Source organism: Acomys russatus, chromosome 1 (genome assembly GCF_903995435.1).
Source record: "Acomys russatus chromosome 1, mAcoRus1.1, whole genome shotgun sequence".
Classification (NCBI taxonomy): domain Eukaryota; kingdom Metazoa; phylum Chordata; class Mammalia; order Rodentia; family Muridae; genus Acomys; species Acomys russatus.
In genome coordinates, this window is record NC_067137.1 from 33,428,330 (window position 1) to 33,447,652 (window position 19,323).

Genomic DNA, 19,323 nt, shown 5'->3' on the forward strand with positions numbered 1-19,323 from the left:
CCTCATTCAGTCTGTCTATCCTCTCCTCTGAAGTTGGTCAGATGTTGATTCCAAGGCTGGGATGGTTCTTTCGTGCTGGGCATGCCTGACCCTTCATCAGCATCTCGTGATTCCCAGTGAAAGCGCTAAGAAACTTTTGATGACTGGGGTGGTGAAAGGCATGGGGCTCTCCCTTCCCAGTCCTCCGTCAATTTACTTTAATGGCCAATCTGTTAGGAGAGGCCCTGGGATGGCGTAGAAGAGATTGATGAGTTGTGATCTTATGTGGAAGAGGACTGTTATGTGATCCTAGCCTGCTGTGTAGTGGTTAGGGACAGGACATGATCCTTTCTCTCTGGTCTTGTCCTGGGGGTGGTTCCTGGACAGCTGTGGTTCTTCTAGAGTAAAGTATCTGGGTGGTTAGGAGACTAGCTGGCTGAGTGCTTGGGGCCTGGACTTACATAACTGTTCTAGAAAGAAACTTCTGTTGGGAATAGGTGGCCAACAGTGAGATTGAGCATTTGACATGTTTATTTGTAAGTGAAGACTTTTCCTTCCAAAATTTTATTAAATCATTTACTATTCGTAATAAAATTGAAAAATTCTGCATTGACCAGACCCTTAGACCTTCATCTAGAATTGACAATTTATCTTTTACTGTACATACCGTAGTTATTTCTTTACTCTTCTACCAACAAATAAAGTTATTATTTTATGTATTTCAAGGTAGGTTGCAAATACTACAACACATCTCTCCTCAACATTATACTGTGAAGGTTTTGATATAGAGTTAATATTTACTACTTTTCCAAAAGATAAAGATTATAAACAGTGAAGCAGAAAACTGAGTTCTGCCAGTGCCTTTGTGATTTTCTATCCCATCAATAAACAGATTTTTACTCTCACCCCAGATCTGCCACCTTCTCTTGGTCAGCAGACTTCCCATGCCCTGGAAGGCACCCATATTCTGACTTCGCCCGCTCTACACACAGTTTTGACTGTTGTAGAATGTATGAGGTGAAATCATTTGGCGTGCGCTTTCTTTATGTAAATTTAGTTTGAGAGTGTTTGAAATCTGTCCATGTCACATCTTTTAGTACATTGTTTTTATTTTTTGCTATTGGGTGTTTTGTTCTCTGCTGCATTATGTGAGTATGAAATAGGTTGTTTATTCTCTTCTGAAGGGACATGGCAGATTCTTACTTGTGGCTGTTATGAGAAGCTGCTATGTCTTGGAGACATATTTTATTTCAGTTAAGCAGATTTGGAATTTGGAATCGCTGAATTAAGGATTGTGCATTTGATTCCTTCTCTAAGAAAATGCTGACCCTCTCTTACTGTTTAAATACGGGTTTGTGGGCTCTCGTTCTTCAGTTTTGTGGGTTCTGACCGGTACAGCATGTTGTCGTACCTTCCATATAGAATCCATCCTGGAAATGGATGATTCCCCAGTCCCATCCATTCCTTTAAGTGGCAGCTACTTCCAGGTTCTGTCATTTGGTGCCTTCCCAGTACCTATGTCAGGGTCCGTGGGAGATGTCGATGTAGTCCAGTGCTGCCAGCTAAGCATGAAAAGGTCCCCTTTAGGAAGCTTCACTCGGGTGAAGCCTGTACCTCCATGAAAGCCTCGGAAAAGACGTCCAGGAAGATGGAAGAAACAGAGTTGGGATTTGTAAAGGAAGATAAATTAGTGCACACCCAAGCTTAGGTGGGGCTGTCTCAAGAGAGTCCTGTGTCAGACAAATGTTGTAGAGATAATTTCGTGAACTCTGAGATTATGATGATGAAGGGAAATAAATTGTAAGTAGGTTTAAAGATTAGGCAAATGTTAAACATTAAATAAAATTTGAAGTTTGTAAATGTACAGTGGCATAGTTAATATTAAGTCAAGGAATTTCCCTTTTGTAAAGGGAACTGTAATGTGGCTCATGAGGTGCACTGTTGGGTTTAGGAAGAAAGACGTGCTGATAGGCTGAACCAGTTTATACATAGTGTGGCCTTGGCACTGCTCCTTAGCTGCCTTAACTCAGACGTAGCGCTTGGCCTCACTCCGCAGCAGCCTCGACAGCCATGTTGATCTTGCTGGCCTCACTCTGCAGCAGCCTCGACAGCCAGGTTGATCTTGCTGGCCTCACTCCGCAGCAGCCTCGACAGCCAGGTTGATCTTGCTGGCCTCACTCCACAGCAGCCTCGACAGCCAGGTTGATCTTGCTGGGCGAGTTGCAGTTCTTCACATCTATTGAGAAGTGCAAGCCAGTGTGCAGGGCTGAGGACGGGCACCTTCACTTCCTGTGCACCCTTCACACTTTTGTTCCATCCTACCCTGTCTTCCTACCTGTTCTGTTCAAATTTTATCTTGCATTTTCTTTCGTAGAATTGTCTGAAAAGGAGAATTCAGTCACAGGAGAGCTAAACATGGTTCCCTAGAAAGGAATAGAAATCTCAAGGGCCCTTTACGAGGGCTGATTTCAGGATGTCATCTCATCTCTTAGCCTGTATGGAGAATTTTGAAATAGATGCTAAAAACCTATTAAAATGGACCAGGATGTTCAAGTCTGAGTAAACTTGAAGCAATACTGGCATTGGTGTTACACAGAGCAAGAGCTTAAGTGGGGACTTAAGAAACACAGGCCACCTATGGCCATTTACCAGTAGCCGTGAGAATTATAGTTGTATGTCATTCTGTCTAGCAATGTTACCTCCATTACCTCAAGGGATTTGTTCTGGGAGTAGTAGGACCACACATTAACAAGCAGACCGGGCTGGTTCATTGCTTGTAATAGCATGAGATGTCAACAGCCTGATTTGTACTGATGGTAACTTTTGTTTTGTTTTGGTTTTTGTGTTTCAAGACAGAGTTTCTCTGTATAACAGCGCTAGCTATCCTGAAGTCATGTTTGTAGACCAGGCTGGCCTCGAACTCACAGCAATTCCCCTGCATCTACCTCCAGAATGCTGGGATTAAAGGCTTGTACCACCATGCCTGACTCCCTGATGGTAACTCTTATTTGGACTTCCTGTTTCCCATCTGTCCATTTAAATGCTCTTTTACTTTGGCCTATATATGTAAGATTTGAGATAACATTAGCAAGTTTCAGAGTTTTGTTTTGTTTTGTTTTTTGGTTGGGGTGCTAATTCATGCAAAGGATCAGTCCAATATATATTCCATTAAAACGGATATCTTAAAAAAGGATAAGCTGTTTTATTTTAGTCCATTTTATTCTTGTTGCATACAGGAATGTTGTGAGTACAGGCCACATTTGAATGTCAAGTTGTGTTGAGTGGCCTCAGAAACTACAAATAATAGTCAACACACACTCAGCCCAAATAAGAAATTTTAGCTTTCATTGTTTAAACAATGGGTAGACCTGGAAATGTTTTTGTTGTTTTTCTGATCTGGAGAGGAACACAGTTACACACGATTGACTAACATTTCAGTAGAACTACCTTGTTAAGTGAAAAAGGAAATAGACCAGATTGTGAGGGAGTTTTCCAGGGGATAAACTGTAAAGTGGGACAAAGATAAGGAAATGAATCCACCTTCTCCTTTACCACTCAGGGAAGAAGAGGTAGAGGAAGATCATTTGGGGACAGGTAAAGGAAAGTTCATGCTGGTGAAACCCACTGACAGAGTCACCTAGCATTGTGCAGTGCTATAGTGAAAGGTGAAAACAGTAAAGATAAAGGGGGAACATTGGGTTTCACAGCCTATGCTCTCTTCTCAGTTGGGACACAGGGATGTAAAACCCAGGAATGCACATCAAGGAAGTGAATACCACAGGCTGGACCAGTTCTGTAAGATGAACAATGAAAACGAAGGAATGCTTTTGAGGTGTTAGGATGGCTATATGCCAAAGGAAGAATTTATTTCCCTAGATGCGTATGGCTTGTGTGTAGGCAGAAGGCACATAGGAAAAGAAGGACTTACTGGGACTCTGAAATCTCCACGGACATCTTCCACAGGGAAGATGAGGGGCGACTGATTCACCTGACTGTTGAGTGCTGTGTAGGAGTGCAACAGAGTGCACACTGTTACTCAGGGATGGCTGTTTGAGTGTACATTTCCTTTTGAGTAAATTGGTCTTCTTACTTATATGCAATTACTCATTCATTAATAATTATGGTCATATCAAATGGAAGTAACAGCCACTTTTACCGCTGTAGTACCTATCATAGGAAGGACTTTCCATCTATCAGTATTTGAGGGAAAATCAAAACAAGTCCTAACTGAAAAACAGCATTTCAAGGCAGCCACTGATAGGGGACAGCAGCTGCTGAGCACCCTGTGTGCTAGAGACTGCTCTGCCCTTTGCCTGCTGTGCTTCACTTACTCTTCACTTAAGAGGCCAATATGCTCAGACCCCAAATCCAAGATGCTCTGAAAAGCAAAGGGCTTTTTGCAACTTGTTTGACGTATAAGCCTGAACTAAGCTGACACAAGGCTATTACTGTCTCTGCTTATCCTCTGTAGTGAGAGTGTGAAATGCTTTGCAGCACATTCATTAATGTGTTCAGTTACTGGCTGGTCCCAGAATGTGCTGGTGAAGGGGGTCCTACGTAATGTGCAGCAGAACTCATAAAGTCTGAGGCTTTTCTCTGTGCTGAAACTCACAACAGGAAGACACAGTCATTTTTTCCACAGATTTTTAATTCTGAAGATGGCCCCCTTTCTGCTCTATTACTTGTCAGAGTTTCACTGTATAGTTCTAGAACTTAGTCTAGTTATTATCTAAACTGCACCTGGGATTTTAGGTGTGCAGACACATAGGTATGAAAATGACTGTCATGAGGGGGAGTGGTTGATACAGATCCCTAAAACAGGAGTAAGAGCACCTGGTGGGAATCTTAGCCATGCCTAGCCCAATTGCCCTGCCCGAGTATGATGGCCTTTTATTGGTCAAATAGGTTAGGCTCTTAGGCAAGGTACAGGTAGGGCAGTGATTAGCATCAAAATACATCAGACCAACCTCCAACACTTAGATAAAACTTCGTGTGATTTTGTGCATGAAAATTGCCTATTTCCTAATCCATCCATCCATCCATCCATCCATCCATCCATCCATCCATCCACCGATAAGTTATGTAAGTATTAATTATGTTCAGGAATGTTAGTAACAGTTTGGGACTTGTATCTGAGATAGAAGTATAGTTCTTTTTAGAATAAACTTTCTCAAACTTTGTTCTTTGTTTTTGTTTTTTTTTTTCTTTTTTGTTGTTATATATTCTAATTTATTATTTATTTATTTAATTTTTTGTTTTTCTTTTTTGTTGTTATATATTTATTGTTATTTATTTATTTAATTTATTCACATTACCTACCGATTGTTAACCCATCGCTCTTATGGTCCTACTCCCATGCTCCCTCCTGTGCCCTATTCTTCTCTCCTAGACCTCTGATGGGGGAGGAGGGGTTCCTTCCCCACTGTCTGGCCACAGCCTATCAGGTCTCTGTGTGCCTGCAAGGCTGTCCTGCCAAGGGGCAATGATCAAATCATGGGCACCAGAGTGCATGTCAGAGATTCAATCGCAGTCCCCGCTCCTGTCACCATGTGGAGAATCCACAGTCCATCGGTTACATCTGAACAGGGGCTAGGTTCTTTGCATCCTTTCTCCTTGGTTGGTGTATCTGTTTGTGCAGGCCCCCTGTATCCAGATCCACTGGCCTTTCACTTCCTTTGTTAGAGATACACCAAGATACTTTATATTATTTGTGGCTATTGTGAAGGGTATAGTTTTCCTATTTATTTTTCAGAACATTTGTCATTTCACTACAGGAGAGCTACTGACTTTTTTTTTTAAGTTGATTTTGTACTCAGCCACTTTGCTGAAGGTGTTTATCAGCTGTAGGAGTTCCTTGGTAGAATTTTTGGGGTCACTTATGTATACTATTATATCATCCACAAATAGCGATACTTTGATTTCTTCCTTTCCAATTTGCATTACCTTGATCTCCTTTATTGCTCTAGCTAGGACTTCAAGTACTATATTGAAGAGATACAGAGAGTGTAGACAGCCTTGTCTTGTCCCTGATTTCAGTGGAATTGATTTAAGTTTCTCTCCATTTAGTTTGGTGTTGGCTATTGGCTTGCTGTATGTTGCCTTTATTATGGTTAGGTATGTGCTTTGTATCCCTGCTTTCTACAGGACTTTAAACATGAATGAATGTCTGATTTTGTCAAATGCTTTTTTGGCATCTAAGGAGATGATCATGTGGTTTTTTTCCTTCAGTTTGTTTATTTGATTGATTACATTTGTGGATTTCCATGTAATAAACCACTCCTGCATGCCTGGGATGAAGCCTACTTGGTCATGGTGAATGAAATTTTTTTAATGTGTTCTTGGATTAGGTTTGCAGGTATTTTATTGAGTATGTTTGCATCAATGTTCATGAGGGGAATTGGTGTGAAATTCTTTCTTTGTTTGGTCTTTGTGTGGCTTAGGTATTAAGGTGACTGTGGCTTCATAGAATGAGAGTTTGGTAGTGATCATTCTGTTTCTATTTTGTGGTATAATTTGAGGACTATTGGTATTAGTTCTTCTTTGAAGATCTGTTAGAATTCTGCGCTGAATCTATCAGAACCTGGGATTTTTTCATTGGGAGACTTTTGATGACTGCTTCTATTTTCTTAGGGGATATAGAACTATTTAATTTGTTTCCCTGATCTTGATTCAACTTTGGCAAGTGGAGTTTATCATTTAGATTTTCAAATTTTGTGGCATATAGGCTTTTGAAGTAAAACCTAATGATTCTTTGGATTTCCTCAGTATGTGTCATTATGTCTCCCTTTTCATTTCTGATTTTGTTGATTTGGATACTTTCCCTTTGCCTTTTAGTAAGTTTGGCTAAAGGTTGTCTATCTTGCTTATTTTCTCAGAGAACCAGATCTTGGCTTATTGATTCTTTGAATTGTTTTCTAATTTATTGATTTCAACCCTGAGTTTGATTGTTTCCAGCTGTCTACTCCTTTTGGGTGTGTCTACTTTTTTCCTAGGGCTTTCAGGTGTTCAGTTAAAGTTGCTTGTATGAGATGTCTCCAATTTCTTTATGAAGGAAGTTAGTTCTATGCACTTTCCTCTTAGCACTGCTTTCATTGGGTTTTTGTTTTTGTTTTTGTTTTTGTTTTTGAGACAGGGTTTTTCTGTGTAGCCTTGGCTGTCCTGGACTCACTTTGTACACCAGGCTGGCTTTGAACCTACAGAGATCTTCCTGCCTCTGCATCCATGGGTGCTGCGATTACAGGGTACACCACTGCACCTGGCTTAAAATAAACTTTCTAGAATTTCTGAATTCAGTGAAGTTTTTCCCTTCAGAGATGTTTGCTGGAGGCTCTTTATTCTCAGTGCCGTCACTCCTTTTCTGTTGCCTTATTTGTTTGTTGTGGAGTATCTTCCACATAGTAAGCATACTCTTAGGAACATCTGCTGTGCTAACAAACTCTCATGCCTTGATGGGGCTTTAGTTTGTAGAAACAGCAAAATGCCTAGTAAATCAAGGAGAAGTTGAGTTAATGTTACAATAAAGATGTGATGAGAAGATGGTTAGCGATGGGACTTAATTTTCCAGGTGGGCTTGCTTCAGCCTCAGCTCTGGGAAATACAGGTCCTGTACTCACTGCAGCAAAGCTACACATGTGAGACAGGCACTCCCTCAGGGATCCTGGGAAGAGGTGAGTGGCTTCAGATAATCTGAGGCGATCTGAAGAAAATTGGAATAGAAGTAGAAATAAACTAGGCCAGGTTTCAATTAAAGGTCACATTTGAAAAGACTTCAATAAGTAAAATTAAGAGGGAACAATTCTTAATATGTGAAGAGCTGTAGGGTTTTGTTTTTGGTTTTGTTGTTATTCTTTTAAAATAAGGTTCCCAGACGACTGTTAGAAAGACACTGCACAGTGGATAGTATGAGGCAGATATGGATCAGAACTGGGAAATTAAGTCCCTTTGCTGGTGTGTGTGTGTGTGTGTGTGTGTGTGTGTGTGTGTGTGTGTGTGTGTGTGTGTGTGTGTTTGTAATGTAGAATTAATTTTTTCTTAAATAGTCCAGAATCTTTAGCATGCACTTTGCATGCTTCCTTTTACTATGTTCAGGTGTCCACAATGTATGGCTCATGTTGTAATTCACCCTTAAGCTTCAAGTTTTCAGGGACCCATTCATTGTCCTGTACTTCTGTCATAATCCTATAGTTGTTGGTAAAAAGGTGATTTGGGCTTTTTATAATGTACATTTTTTTTGCCGACCATGGTAAAAATATTTATTGCATAACTCTTTGTGAGATTCTATGAACAATCCAAAAATAATCTGATATTTTATATCAATGTTCTTATATTTTCTTCATCATACTGCTAATAAAATTGGCTTTATTGGTCTTTTTTATATAATTTTTTTCACATTACATCCCGATTGTTACCCCCAGGCTCTTATTTTCCTATTACCACCCTCTTTCCCTCTTCCACCCTATTTCCTTTTCCTTGTCCTGTGATCACAGCCTATCAGGTCTCATCAGGATAGCCTGCATCCCCTTCCTCTGTGGGCCCGTAAGGCTGTCCTGCCAAGAGGAAGTGATCAAATCTCTGAGCACCAGAGTGCATATCAGAGGGAGTCCCTGCTTCACCGTCCCTCGGAGAATTATATTGTACTTTAAAACTATTAGTTTAGAGAAAAAAATACTTCCTGCTCGTGCTGTAACCCATTCAGGAATGAATGTCAAAGACCTTGTCTAGTTAGAGAAGGTTCCTCTTGATCCCAGGTGAGGGGTGCATTTGGAAATGGACTTTGAAATGAATAGCTGTTCATTAGAAAACATCTTTAGAGCGTAATGGTTTCTCTGGAGGCCTGAACATGGCTCCTAAGGCTTGGAGAACACATAAGCAGTGAATCCTTTCTTTACAGATACAGAACACTTTGCAAGAGGCATAGTTGAGAAACAATGTGTTCTCCTATGAGTCACAACAGGAAAATTTGAATTCTAGGGCAACCTCTGGCACTTATAGGTTGTATTCTTCCAACCAGTAGCCCATGTAAAGCAAAACTCCTGTGGGTATCCTGCAGTATATTTCTAGAATCAAGCTGCATTTACTTTGGGTTATTCAGATAGTATTCTCTTTCATTTTAGTATGTTTTTGTTTAAAAAGTTCATTTAAAAGTTTTGCAAATACACACACACACACACACACACACACACACACTGAAATTAAGGAGGTCCAAAACCTCTACAGTTTAGTGAGCTTCTATCCAGTTAGTCTGCATGGAGCCTCTAGAACCTCACCCTGGGTTTTCACTTTCACTATGGAGTGTGTGTGTGTGTGTGTGTGTGTGTGTGTGTGTGTGTGTGTGTGTGTGTGTGTGTGTGTGTATGTGTGTGTGTGTGTGTTTAACAACAAATCCACATTGTCAGCATATATGATTTCAAAGAATTTTACTAAAGCCAAAAATAAATAGAATATATTCTTATAAAAACAAATTGTATGTAAACCTAGAACTGATTAGCTATATACTGTTTTATTAAAGTCATGATATTGGCAGGTTGTTGCTTGTAATAATTTTTGTGGAAAAACTGTTTTTTGTGGATCGTGAGCTGGAGGTTTGTTCCTGGAAAGAACAAAATCATCATCATTGTAATAATTTAGAGATTTTTTTTTTTAATTACAAAGCTTTTTTTCATTTCTTATTTTTATCTCATGTACATGGGTGTTTTGTATGAATGCGTGTATATCTTTGTACCATTTATGTGCCTGGTCCTTACAGAGACTAGGAAAGGGCTTTGGATCCCTTAGAACTGGCATAGTGGTGATTGCGAATTAGCATGTAGGTTCTGGGACTTGAACATCTGTTCTGAGGAAGAGCATCTAGGACTCTTAACTGCTGAGCCATCCCTGCAGCCCCTTACAAAGCTGTCTTACTGTTTCGGTCTTACTGTATTCATGTAATCACCCCAGTTAACACATGCTTTTGCAGCATTATCCTCATCTTGAAAAAGACTGCATTCTGAGGACCCATCATGGTTGTTTTTATGCTTGAGTTGCAAGAACTGCTCTGACAGGATTGTTTCAAGTGTTAGTAACACTTATAATTTTCCCATTTATGGAGAGTTTACTGTTTAACATAGTTGTATGTGATCTGTGTTAAGTCAGTGCTACGTAAATTTTCATGAACAGTTCAAGCATCAAGCTATTTGTCCCCTGAAGTCATACAAGACTAAAAGTATGGTACTTTTAATGAAGAATGTCCCATGGATCCTTAGGCAAAGTAATTTTTAAAGTTTTTTTTTTTTTAATTCTTAAAAAGATAACATCTGTCTATCTATCTATCTATCTATCTATCTATCTATCTATCTATGTATCTATGTATCTATGTATCTATCTATCTATCTATCTTATCTATCTATCTATCTATCTATCTTATCTATCTATCTATCTATCTATCTATCTATCTATCTATGTATCTATCTATCTATGTATCTATGTATCTATGTATCTATGTATCTATGTATCTATCTATCTATCTATGTATCTATCTATCTTATCTATCTATCTATCTATCTTATCTATCTATCTATCTATCTATCTATCTATCTATGTATCTATCTATCTATCTAATCTATATTTATATACATATATCACTCTGTCTATCTATACCATGACCTTATGTGCCATCCACTTTCCTCTCCAGTTTTTCACACAGCTCCCTAAACAGGCCCCCTCCCAGTCTTCTCTCTCTCTCTCTCTCTTTCTCTCTGTCATACTCCATTAAGTCCAGTTTGTGTTCCTTGTGTGATGGGAGGGGCCATTCACCTGAGCATGGGTGATCCTACTGGTGGCCACATTCTCAAACAGGAGTGATTCTCCCCCCTAGCCACTGTCACCTGCAAAAGCAGTGTTCCACAGGACTCCTCCCCTTCTCCTGGCTCTGAGATCCTTTCTGCCTCCTCTTCTCCTGGGTCCCTGCCCCTGACAGATCGGGGTGGGCGACTTTGTCTCATTTCAGGCTGAGCACTCATCTCTCACTCCCTGCACCGTGACCAGTTGTGCATCTGTCTACTGAGCACTGCCCTCTGCAGAATGCAGCTTCTCTGAGAAAGGCTGAGAGAAGCTCAGGTCCATGTGTACAAACATAAATGTTTAGAAGGAGTTTTGACAGCATGGCTAATTAGCAAAATAACAATAGCACATTCCACCCGGAGTAATACATTGTTCGTTTTTATCCCTTCTATGTTCAGTTCTTTTGCAACTAGCAAGTGATGCTTTGCCGAATGACATGACATTGGCTCTTGCTTATCTCCTTGCCTTACCTCAGGTAAGCCTACCTCATCAACAAGGAACTTAAATAATCAAAAGGTCTAACCTGGGAGTTATTGTCAGTGAATTGTGTATTATATGTGTCCTCATTTCCTGATAATTCCTAGGTACCAGAAAGGCCCCGTCAGTATCCAGACTAAGCTCTATAATGCTAACTTTACTGCTCATCTTTCAGTCTGCTTTTATATAGGAAGGTCTACCTTATTTCTGTACTCCCATACTGCCTGTAATGATGGGCTCAAGTTGATGCCATGGGAAGTTTGTATTGCAGTCCTGGTTATCCCTGTGTGCTGGTTTCTAATGGTCGCACTGTTTGCTTTAGCTGAGTTGATTCTGTGGTGCTTCTTCCTAGGTGCTGGATGCTAACAAGTGCTTTGAGAAGCAGACTCATTCGGCACTGTCTCTCCAGTTGGCAGCATACTACTACAGCCTTCAGATCTACTCCCGATTGGCTCCATGTTTCAGGGACAAGTGTCATCCTCTTTACCGAGTGAGTCCTTAAGGTTTCTATTCTACTAGTGAGACAACTAACAGCTTTTCTGAAATAGGCAAAATAACCCCTTTTCCTGTGTGCAAAGTCTTCCCAGCGCTGGCCTTTTCTGTGAGACACAATTCCTTCCCAGGTAGTGTGAAGAAGTAAATACGGATGGTGAATCCTAATTCTCTCTCTTTTTTCTTTCAAAGATGATTTTACTAAGTTCTTAAGAGAGACTAACAGGTAGAATTAATTTTAAGTCACATTTCCAAAAGAAGCTAGGTCATTAGCATAGTAAATGGCTTACTTTCTTTTCCTGTTCTTGTGATAAAATAGAGACAAAAGTTACTTTAGGGATAAAAAGTTTATCTTTAGCTCACAGCTCAAGGTAGGTGCAAGCCATCATGGCAGAACTATTGAGGCGGCAGGAGATTGTAGCAGGAGCTGGAAACAGCTACTCACACTCTGTCTTCAGTCAGCAAATGGGGACAGATAATGCTCATGCGCTGTTAGCTCCCTGTGTGTGTCAATACAGGGTAACAATCCAGGGAAGTGGTTCACTGTGTGGTGGGCCTTCTCATCTCAACTGACACAGTCAAGATAGTCCCCCGTAGGGATGGATGCCCGTAGGCAGGTCTCCAGAGGATGCTAGACTCTGTTGGGATGTTAGCTGACTGTAACCTTCTCAGCCAGCAGTGTGATTCTGTGAGTGATACTGCACCTTTCTTTGTAATCCAAGACAAAAAGGAAGGAACTGTGTGAATGTGATCATGTCCGCATTTGCCAGAAGCTTCAGGTGCTCCTTTGTTGCTAAGTTCTGAGTAACAGCACTAACTATACGGCTGTTGTAGACCAAACAGATAGGCATCACTACTAGGAGATCTTCCAGGTTTACTTGTGTGATGTACTTGTAATGACCAGGTGGAAAATGACCTATTTTTGTATTAGATTGTTTTAAGAAAACTTTAATTATGTAAGTAAATAGATCAGACATCCACAGCTACAATGTGCACATATCTAATATCCAGATTTTACTGAAGCAAGATTTTCCTCCTCTGGGTCAAGGCACATTAAAAAATAATTCCATAGATGTGTCAAAATTCTAAGTGTCACAACCATTCTAAATCAAATAGACCTTTAAACTATGTGAAAAACATTCTACTTGTAAGAACTATTGCTCTCATCTTCAATTTGTATTTAAAAGGAGCATGAGTATACCATGCGAACCCAGGTTATCTTCCTAGGACATAGCCATTGTTGTGGATAAGTTGCTCCTGGGTGTGTTTTATCTATCTCAATAGTGCTTAACTAAGAAATAGCATTGTGTTCTTATACTCACTAAATACCCAGTATTTATTTTGGATGTTTAATTTTTTTTTTCTTGTTTGGCACTGCTACTTTCTGCAGTTATGGATACTGATTTTACATAAAGTTGCTCTAAGTAAGCAAATAGCATCAGGAGATGTAGCAATGGTTAAATCAATGGGTTTGACTCCCAACACTGCAAAAAAAAAAAAAAAATTAAAATACATACATATCAATAGGTCATGGTACTGATTGAGAGAACAAAGTAGTTGTATGTAAGGAGTTTCATGGCCTTCACATGACAAAGCCACACAGGTTTGATACTTGTCTCCCAGGGAATGACATTGGTTTGGAAGGCTATTCAGCCTTTGGAACTGACTGATGTACCAAAAGGGGACAAGTGGGCAAGGATTGATGGCAAAATCTCCTTCTTCTTATGGCCCACGCTCCTTACTTTCTGATCATTCTAGATGGGAACAAACCATGATGCCATCCACCGCTTCCATGTCCACAGCAGTTCTAGCCAGCATGTCTCCTCCCTGCTGTGGTGCACAAGATCATTTGAAAGTAAATGCCACAGCGAACCTTTCCTCGCTCAAGCTTCTTTGGTTAGATAGGTTCTTTTCTATTGCTGTGATAAAAGGCAATGACTGAGCCAGCTAATAAAAGAGAGCATTTAGTTTGGCTTCTGTTCCCAGAGGATTGGAACCCTGATGGCAGAGTGAGAGCATGCAGGCAGGGACAGCTGAGAGCTCCCATCTCAAACTACAAGCAGGAGGCACTGAGAGTGGCATGAGTCCTTTGAAAGGTCAAAGCTCATCTTGAGTGACACACCTCCACCAACACGGCCACACTTCCTACTCCTTCCCAGACAGTTCCACCAACTCTGAGCTAAGTATCCAAACATATGAGACTCTGGGGGCCTTTGTAATTCAAACCTGTACAGGTATGTTATCATAGAGCTTAACTAGAACTAGACAGGGACATGTGTTGAGTTTATTTTGTGTTTATTTACATTAGTATTTATTATACAGAAAAGGAACAAGTAATTTGTTTCAAGACACCACTTTGTTGAAACACTTTGGGACATTTAGAAAAGTGTTACTTTTCCAAATGCATTATGCTTTGTTGTAAACTTGAATATTTTCCAGATTAGTTGAAATATCCGAGTATGTTTGACTGAGTTCTCTGAGTGGATATCATTGACATGCAGTGCATGTGCTGAAAAGAGGATCCTCTCTTCTATTTCAGTCTGTGTCATTGTGTTCATTAGCTTTGGTCATGGCTGCAATGACCCAAGAGAAACAGTTCTAAAAGAAGAAATATTTCTGCTGCTCTTGTTCACAGTTCCAAGGATTGAGTTCGTATTTGGTTGACCTCATTGCTGGAGGGAGGCATCCCACATCTTGATAATAGGAACATTGGTGGAAGTTCCTGAGAGAGGAGGGAGCTTTCTCTTATCCCCTTTTATTCTATCTGGTCTCCTAGTGTATGAAATATAAGTCCACCTCTTATCAGTGTGACAGCCAAATAGATTTCTTTAAGTCACAGCTTTCCACTATGGCCCTTGAATAGTTCACATCTACTGTATACTGTTGAGTGCATTCAGTCCAGCACCAAGAGCCTCCATAGTCTTAATAGTTCTAGCACTATTCAAATTCCCAAGTTCTAAGTGTCTTCTTGAGGGTCAAGGCAACTCTTAGCTGTAGGCCCTCATAAAACAAAAAGCAGGTGCACACTTGCTGTGTTCGGTGGCACAGGAGTAATATGCCTGTTGCACATGATAGTGGGAGAAGAGCAAGGGACCATTCCATACAAGCTGATTCTAGATTTCACGGTCACAGTGAAGCTGAGCCAGAGGCACAGCTCAATTTTCTTGTGCCGTCTCTGTGTCAGTTGCTGAAACTAACCTGATACAACAGCTCAGTTTTAGATCTGGGTCCATGACTCTATTGCCTGGGGCCTAAAGCAGCAATATATCAAGGCATCAGGAGTGTGCAATACAGGCTGGTCCCCTCATGCCATGGGAAAGCAGAGAAATGAGGGTGTGGTCATGTATAGGATTCTGTCTTCCTCCCACTTCATTTAGCTTGGACTCTGATCTATGGCACAGTGCCAGCCACATTGAGGCAGCTCCCTTAGTTAATGACTGCTGGAAACACAGCTATGCTCAGAAGTATGAATTACAAATCTCCTGAGAGCTTCAGCTTCTACACTTAATGAAGATGACAATGAAAATTAACCACTACAGCCATAGCAGCATCCTGCCAAGTATCTTGCCATATACATAGCTCTGTGTTGTACTTCTCTTGAATTCAAAAGATTGAAAAGCTCTCAGCCCATTTTTCACTAGCTGTACCTATAGCACCTCTGACTCTGTCCTTGGGATGGAACAAGGAAGATGCCCAACTTCAGTGAGCTACAGATATTGTCCCCATCTGGTTAAGAGAGTTGTGAGAAGTAGCTGAAATGATAGCCCCTGCATTAAGAGCATATACTGGTTTTGCAAAGGGTCTGAGTTCAGCTCCTAATACCTGCATCCGATAGCTAACAACCATCTGTAACTCCAGTTCTAGCAGATGCATGGCCGCCTTCTTCTTGCATCTGCAAACACCTGTCATCCTTTGCATATTTCTGTATACAGACATGCATATATACATAATTAAAAGATAAAATAAATTAAAAGGGGAGAAGAGAGAGTATGTTGTGAGCTGCGGCTGCAGGAGCTGGATGATTATGTGCAGGGCTATGCAGCACCCTTCCCTGGGCTCAGTCCAGCTATCACAGTCATGACCTCACATCAACAGTAGAGCTCCGTCTACACTCAGGGAAGGGCATTATTTATCAGTACATTGTAGAAGACACTCACTGTCTTCAGTTGTGTACATTCTGGAGAGCCCTCTATGCTTCAACCAATAACTCTAAACCTACTGTCATCAAATGATCAAGGTTAACCCTGGGTCATAAAACAAAACTCATGACATGTGAGAGATTTGTGGGGAGTGGGAAGTGTTGACATAGGTGGTAGGGCAATGAGAGTGGCCAATAAGCAAAGTGCACATCTATGAAATTGTAAAAAAAATTGAAAATAAAACCTTTTAAAAGAATAATTGCATCAGGTATCGTTCAGGGTAATGGGTGTAGTAGACAAGAGAGCCAAAAACAGATCCAGGATATACTCTAAATTATAGCTTTGAGAAAGTCAGAAATCCTGTAATAGAGCCACACCTTGGCCTGCTCTTAGTTTTGCTTAAAAAAAAAAATCTCTGAAGAATTCTTTGGAGGAAAATTCTGGTAAAAGTTATCATTTTCCCCCTGTACGGAAACCCAAACATTCTAAGCATGCACCATCTCTGAAAGAGTTACTAAGTGCGTAGAAAACTGTTATATTAACTTAACGCCCACTTTCACATCTGCCCCTCACTAAGTCCTCGGTAGTGCTTACCATCTCACCTGAGCAGTTTCCTATAGCACTGACCATCTGTGCAGGCCTTCCTCACACACTAACCCTGTCCTGTTCCGTCATGGTGCACACACTCTACTTTGTAAAGATTTTATACTTTTTACTCATTAGGCAATGAGGACTTTGAAGGCATGGTCTGTTGTGTTTGTTAGAGTTTCCAGTGCCTCCAGCAGGTCCTGGAATATGAAGGAGTAATTAACAAATCATTTTTGGGAATGTGGCTGAAAACTGGCAATTCTGCAGTACACCTCGAAAGGTTGACATTGTGTTTTCAGTGACTGTCCACATCTGACTGCTTTGTGCCAGGCAGTATTCTGGAGGAAACAATATTGAGTGCAGTTTAGAAAGCACCTCCCCACTCAGGAGGTTCATTCTCCTGGGGAAGCAGGGCTGTATTGGTTTTGTTTTGCTGCTTTGGTAGAAAACCATGATCCAAAGCTACCCATGAAAAGAGTTTATTTTGGCTTCGGATTCCACAGGGAATGTCCATACTGGCAGAGGTGGCATGCAGCAGGAGGCCTGAGCAGGAAGCTGAGGGATCACATCTTCCATGTGAATGCAAAGCGTAGAGCGAACTAGAAGTGAAGTGAGGCTGTGAACTGCAGGCCCCAGTGATGCACTTCTCCAGCAAGGTTGTGCCTCCTGACTGTTCCATAACCTCTTCCAACACTGCAGCATCAGAGGACCAAGTGTTCAAACACACATATTTCTCACTCAAACTACCACACAATAGCATGAGTAAAATGTAAAGCTAAGTAATGGGAAGTGGAGGAGGGTATGTTCGTGCAATCCTGAACAGCCTCAGGACAGATGGCAGTGGGAAAGGTTAACCTTGAGTAAAGAATGAGTGTCACTGTCCAGCTCCCAGTAGGGAGAATATTCTGGATAGGAAATGACAACACCAAAGCCCCGGACATGTCATTGTTCTGCCATCTATACTGTGGTATCTTACCTTAAGGTATTTGAGTTGGTCTTAAAATTTTACTCTATACATTTCAAAGCATAAAAGAGTTGCCTGAGCTGAGATAAAGGGACAACTGAAGTGTCTGTCCAGCTGCAGGCCTTTCTAGCTGCTAAGAGAGTGTCAGGAAGGGTAGAAACAGTCAGCTCAGTGCAGTGCAGAGTAGAAACGTAAAGTGAGCCTTGCAGCTGCTTGTCGGCTTTAAAATGCCGCACATCCATCCTCCTTTGGGTCCTTTGAGCAGCTCCATTGTGCAGGGGACAACTCTTTGCAGAAAATGACTCAAAGGGCTGTGCTGACTCGCTCAAGGTTACTTCAGTAGAAAGTGACATCCTGTCATAGCTTTCTTTGCTCATTACGTGGGCATGCTGCCACTCTGGCTTTTTTTTTTTTTTAAACAAAAGGAGTGTCCCTTTTTTTTTTTTTTTTTTTTTGGACCTGAGTGATCTTTCTGGCATTGCAAGTCTAATGGAAATTCCCAGCAGGATATTTCCATGTGCTTCTGTGTCTATAATACGAAATCTAAGCTCCTGTGCATGACAGATAAACCCCCAGTGAACTGGCTGTCTCTTCCGTATCCTTCTAGGCCCATTTCCCGACATTGCCTGTCTCATAGATTATATTCTAGCCATTTTGAAATTATTTTTCTCAGAACTTAAAGTCTTGTTGTGCACCTCTGTGGCTGTGTGGGTTTAATCCTTTCTTCACAGCCATCTCCTCCCCACTATGGACAAGTGAACCTGAGCCCAGGTGCTTCCTCTCATGCCCTTTCTGCCCCCTCCACAGACATTGGCCTCTTTTTCCCATCTCCCTTAGCTATTGCATGTGTACTCAGGGCAAAAGCCTCTTTAAGAATATTGTACACGATGCCCATGTGTCTCCTCTCAAGTCAGTGACTATATTTGAGGGCAAATATCCATTGCTTCCTGTATCCTCAGGACCTGACTCCCTGTACATACTCAGTGACTGTGAATTGGCATGTAAATAAATTCAGGAATCTGTCGATTGCTGTGCTTTCCCACATACCAGCTCTTGGAACCAGTGAAGAGGAGAGAAGAGAAAGTCTAGGTGGATCCATGGTAGTGAGAATTGAGCTGGTAGTGAACAGCTGGTTAAGTGAAACCAACCGTTGGGGACAGCTAGCTAGAGGAACCAGCTGTTGAGGAGAGGTTGAGGAACAGAGGAAAAAAGAAACACTAGACACAGGAATATGCAGTGCAAACTGAAAGGTCTTAAAGCCCAGGAGGAGTTTACTTTTTTGTCTCCATCTCTCTGATACTTTTTGGGCCAACCCCAGTACTTTATTTAAAGTGAAGTTCATTTTTTTTTTTTTTTTTGAATTACAGATCACAGCATGATTTTTCTCATCTTTTAGAATTAATAGAGCACTCAAAAATCAAGAAAGTAAGAGAACAGTCTAACAAGGAAATACAAACAGTTGTGTATAACCTACAAGAAGCATAGAACAAAAAATCAATTAATATCCAAACAGTGGCTAGCACGAGCTGATTACTATTTCTTAAAAAATACTTGGGAAAGTTCAATCATAAGTTACCCTGGGATAAAGTCATTGTGTTTACATGATTGTCATAGCAACATAACTTGAGCTAAATGTTCTCTCATGAAGAAAAATCTTGACTTACTCCCAGTCCCATTCCAACAGGTGTGCTATCTAAGCCTAGGCTAACTGTCAAGGGGCCCTCTATTGTAAGATATCTGTAAAGCATGACGTTCCAAGTCCACCTTCTTCTATTGCTCTCAAAGCAAATTCTAAAGAAACTTTTCTACAGCTAACAATATCTAGCCAGGTACTGTTATGTCAAGGCCCTAACTTTCTTCCATGCA

General features: G+C 40.9%; 1 protein-coding gene across 1 annotated transcript in view; it reads left to right on the plus strand.

Moving 5' to 3' along the window:
* Nbas (NBAS subunit of NRZ tethering complex) overlaps positions 1 to 19,323 on the plus strand; it is a 302,722-nt gene that overhangs the window by 167,289 nt on the left and 116,110 nt on the right. The window contains exons 39-40 of the mRNA XM_051143481.1: positions 11,196 to 11,272; positions 11,627 to 11,764. Of these exons, the coding sequence (XP_050999438.1) occupies positions 11,196 to 11,272; positions 11,627 to 11,764 (215 nt within the window). The remainder of the gene's footprint in view (positions 1 to 11,195; positions 11,273 to 11,626; positions 11,765 to 19,323) is intronic.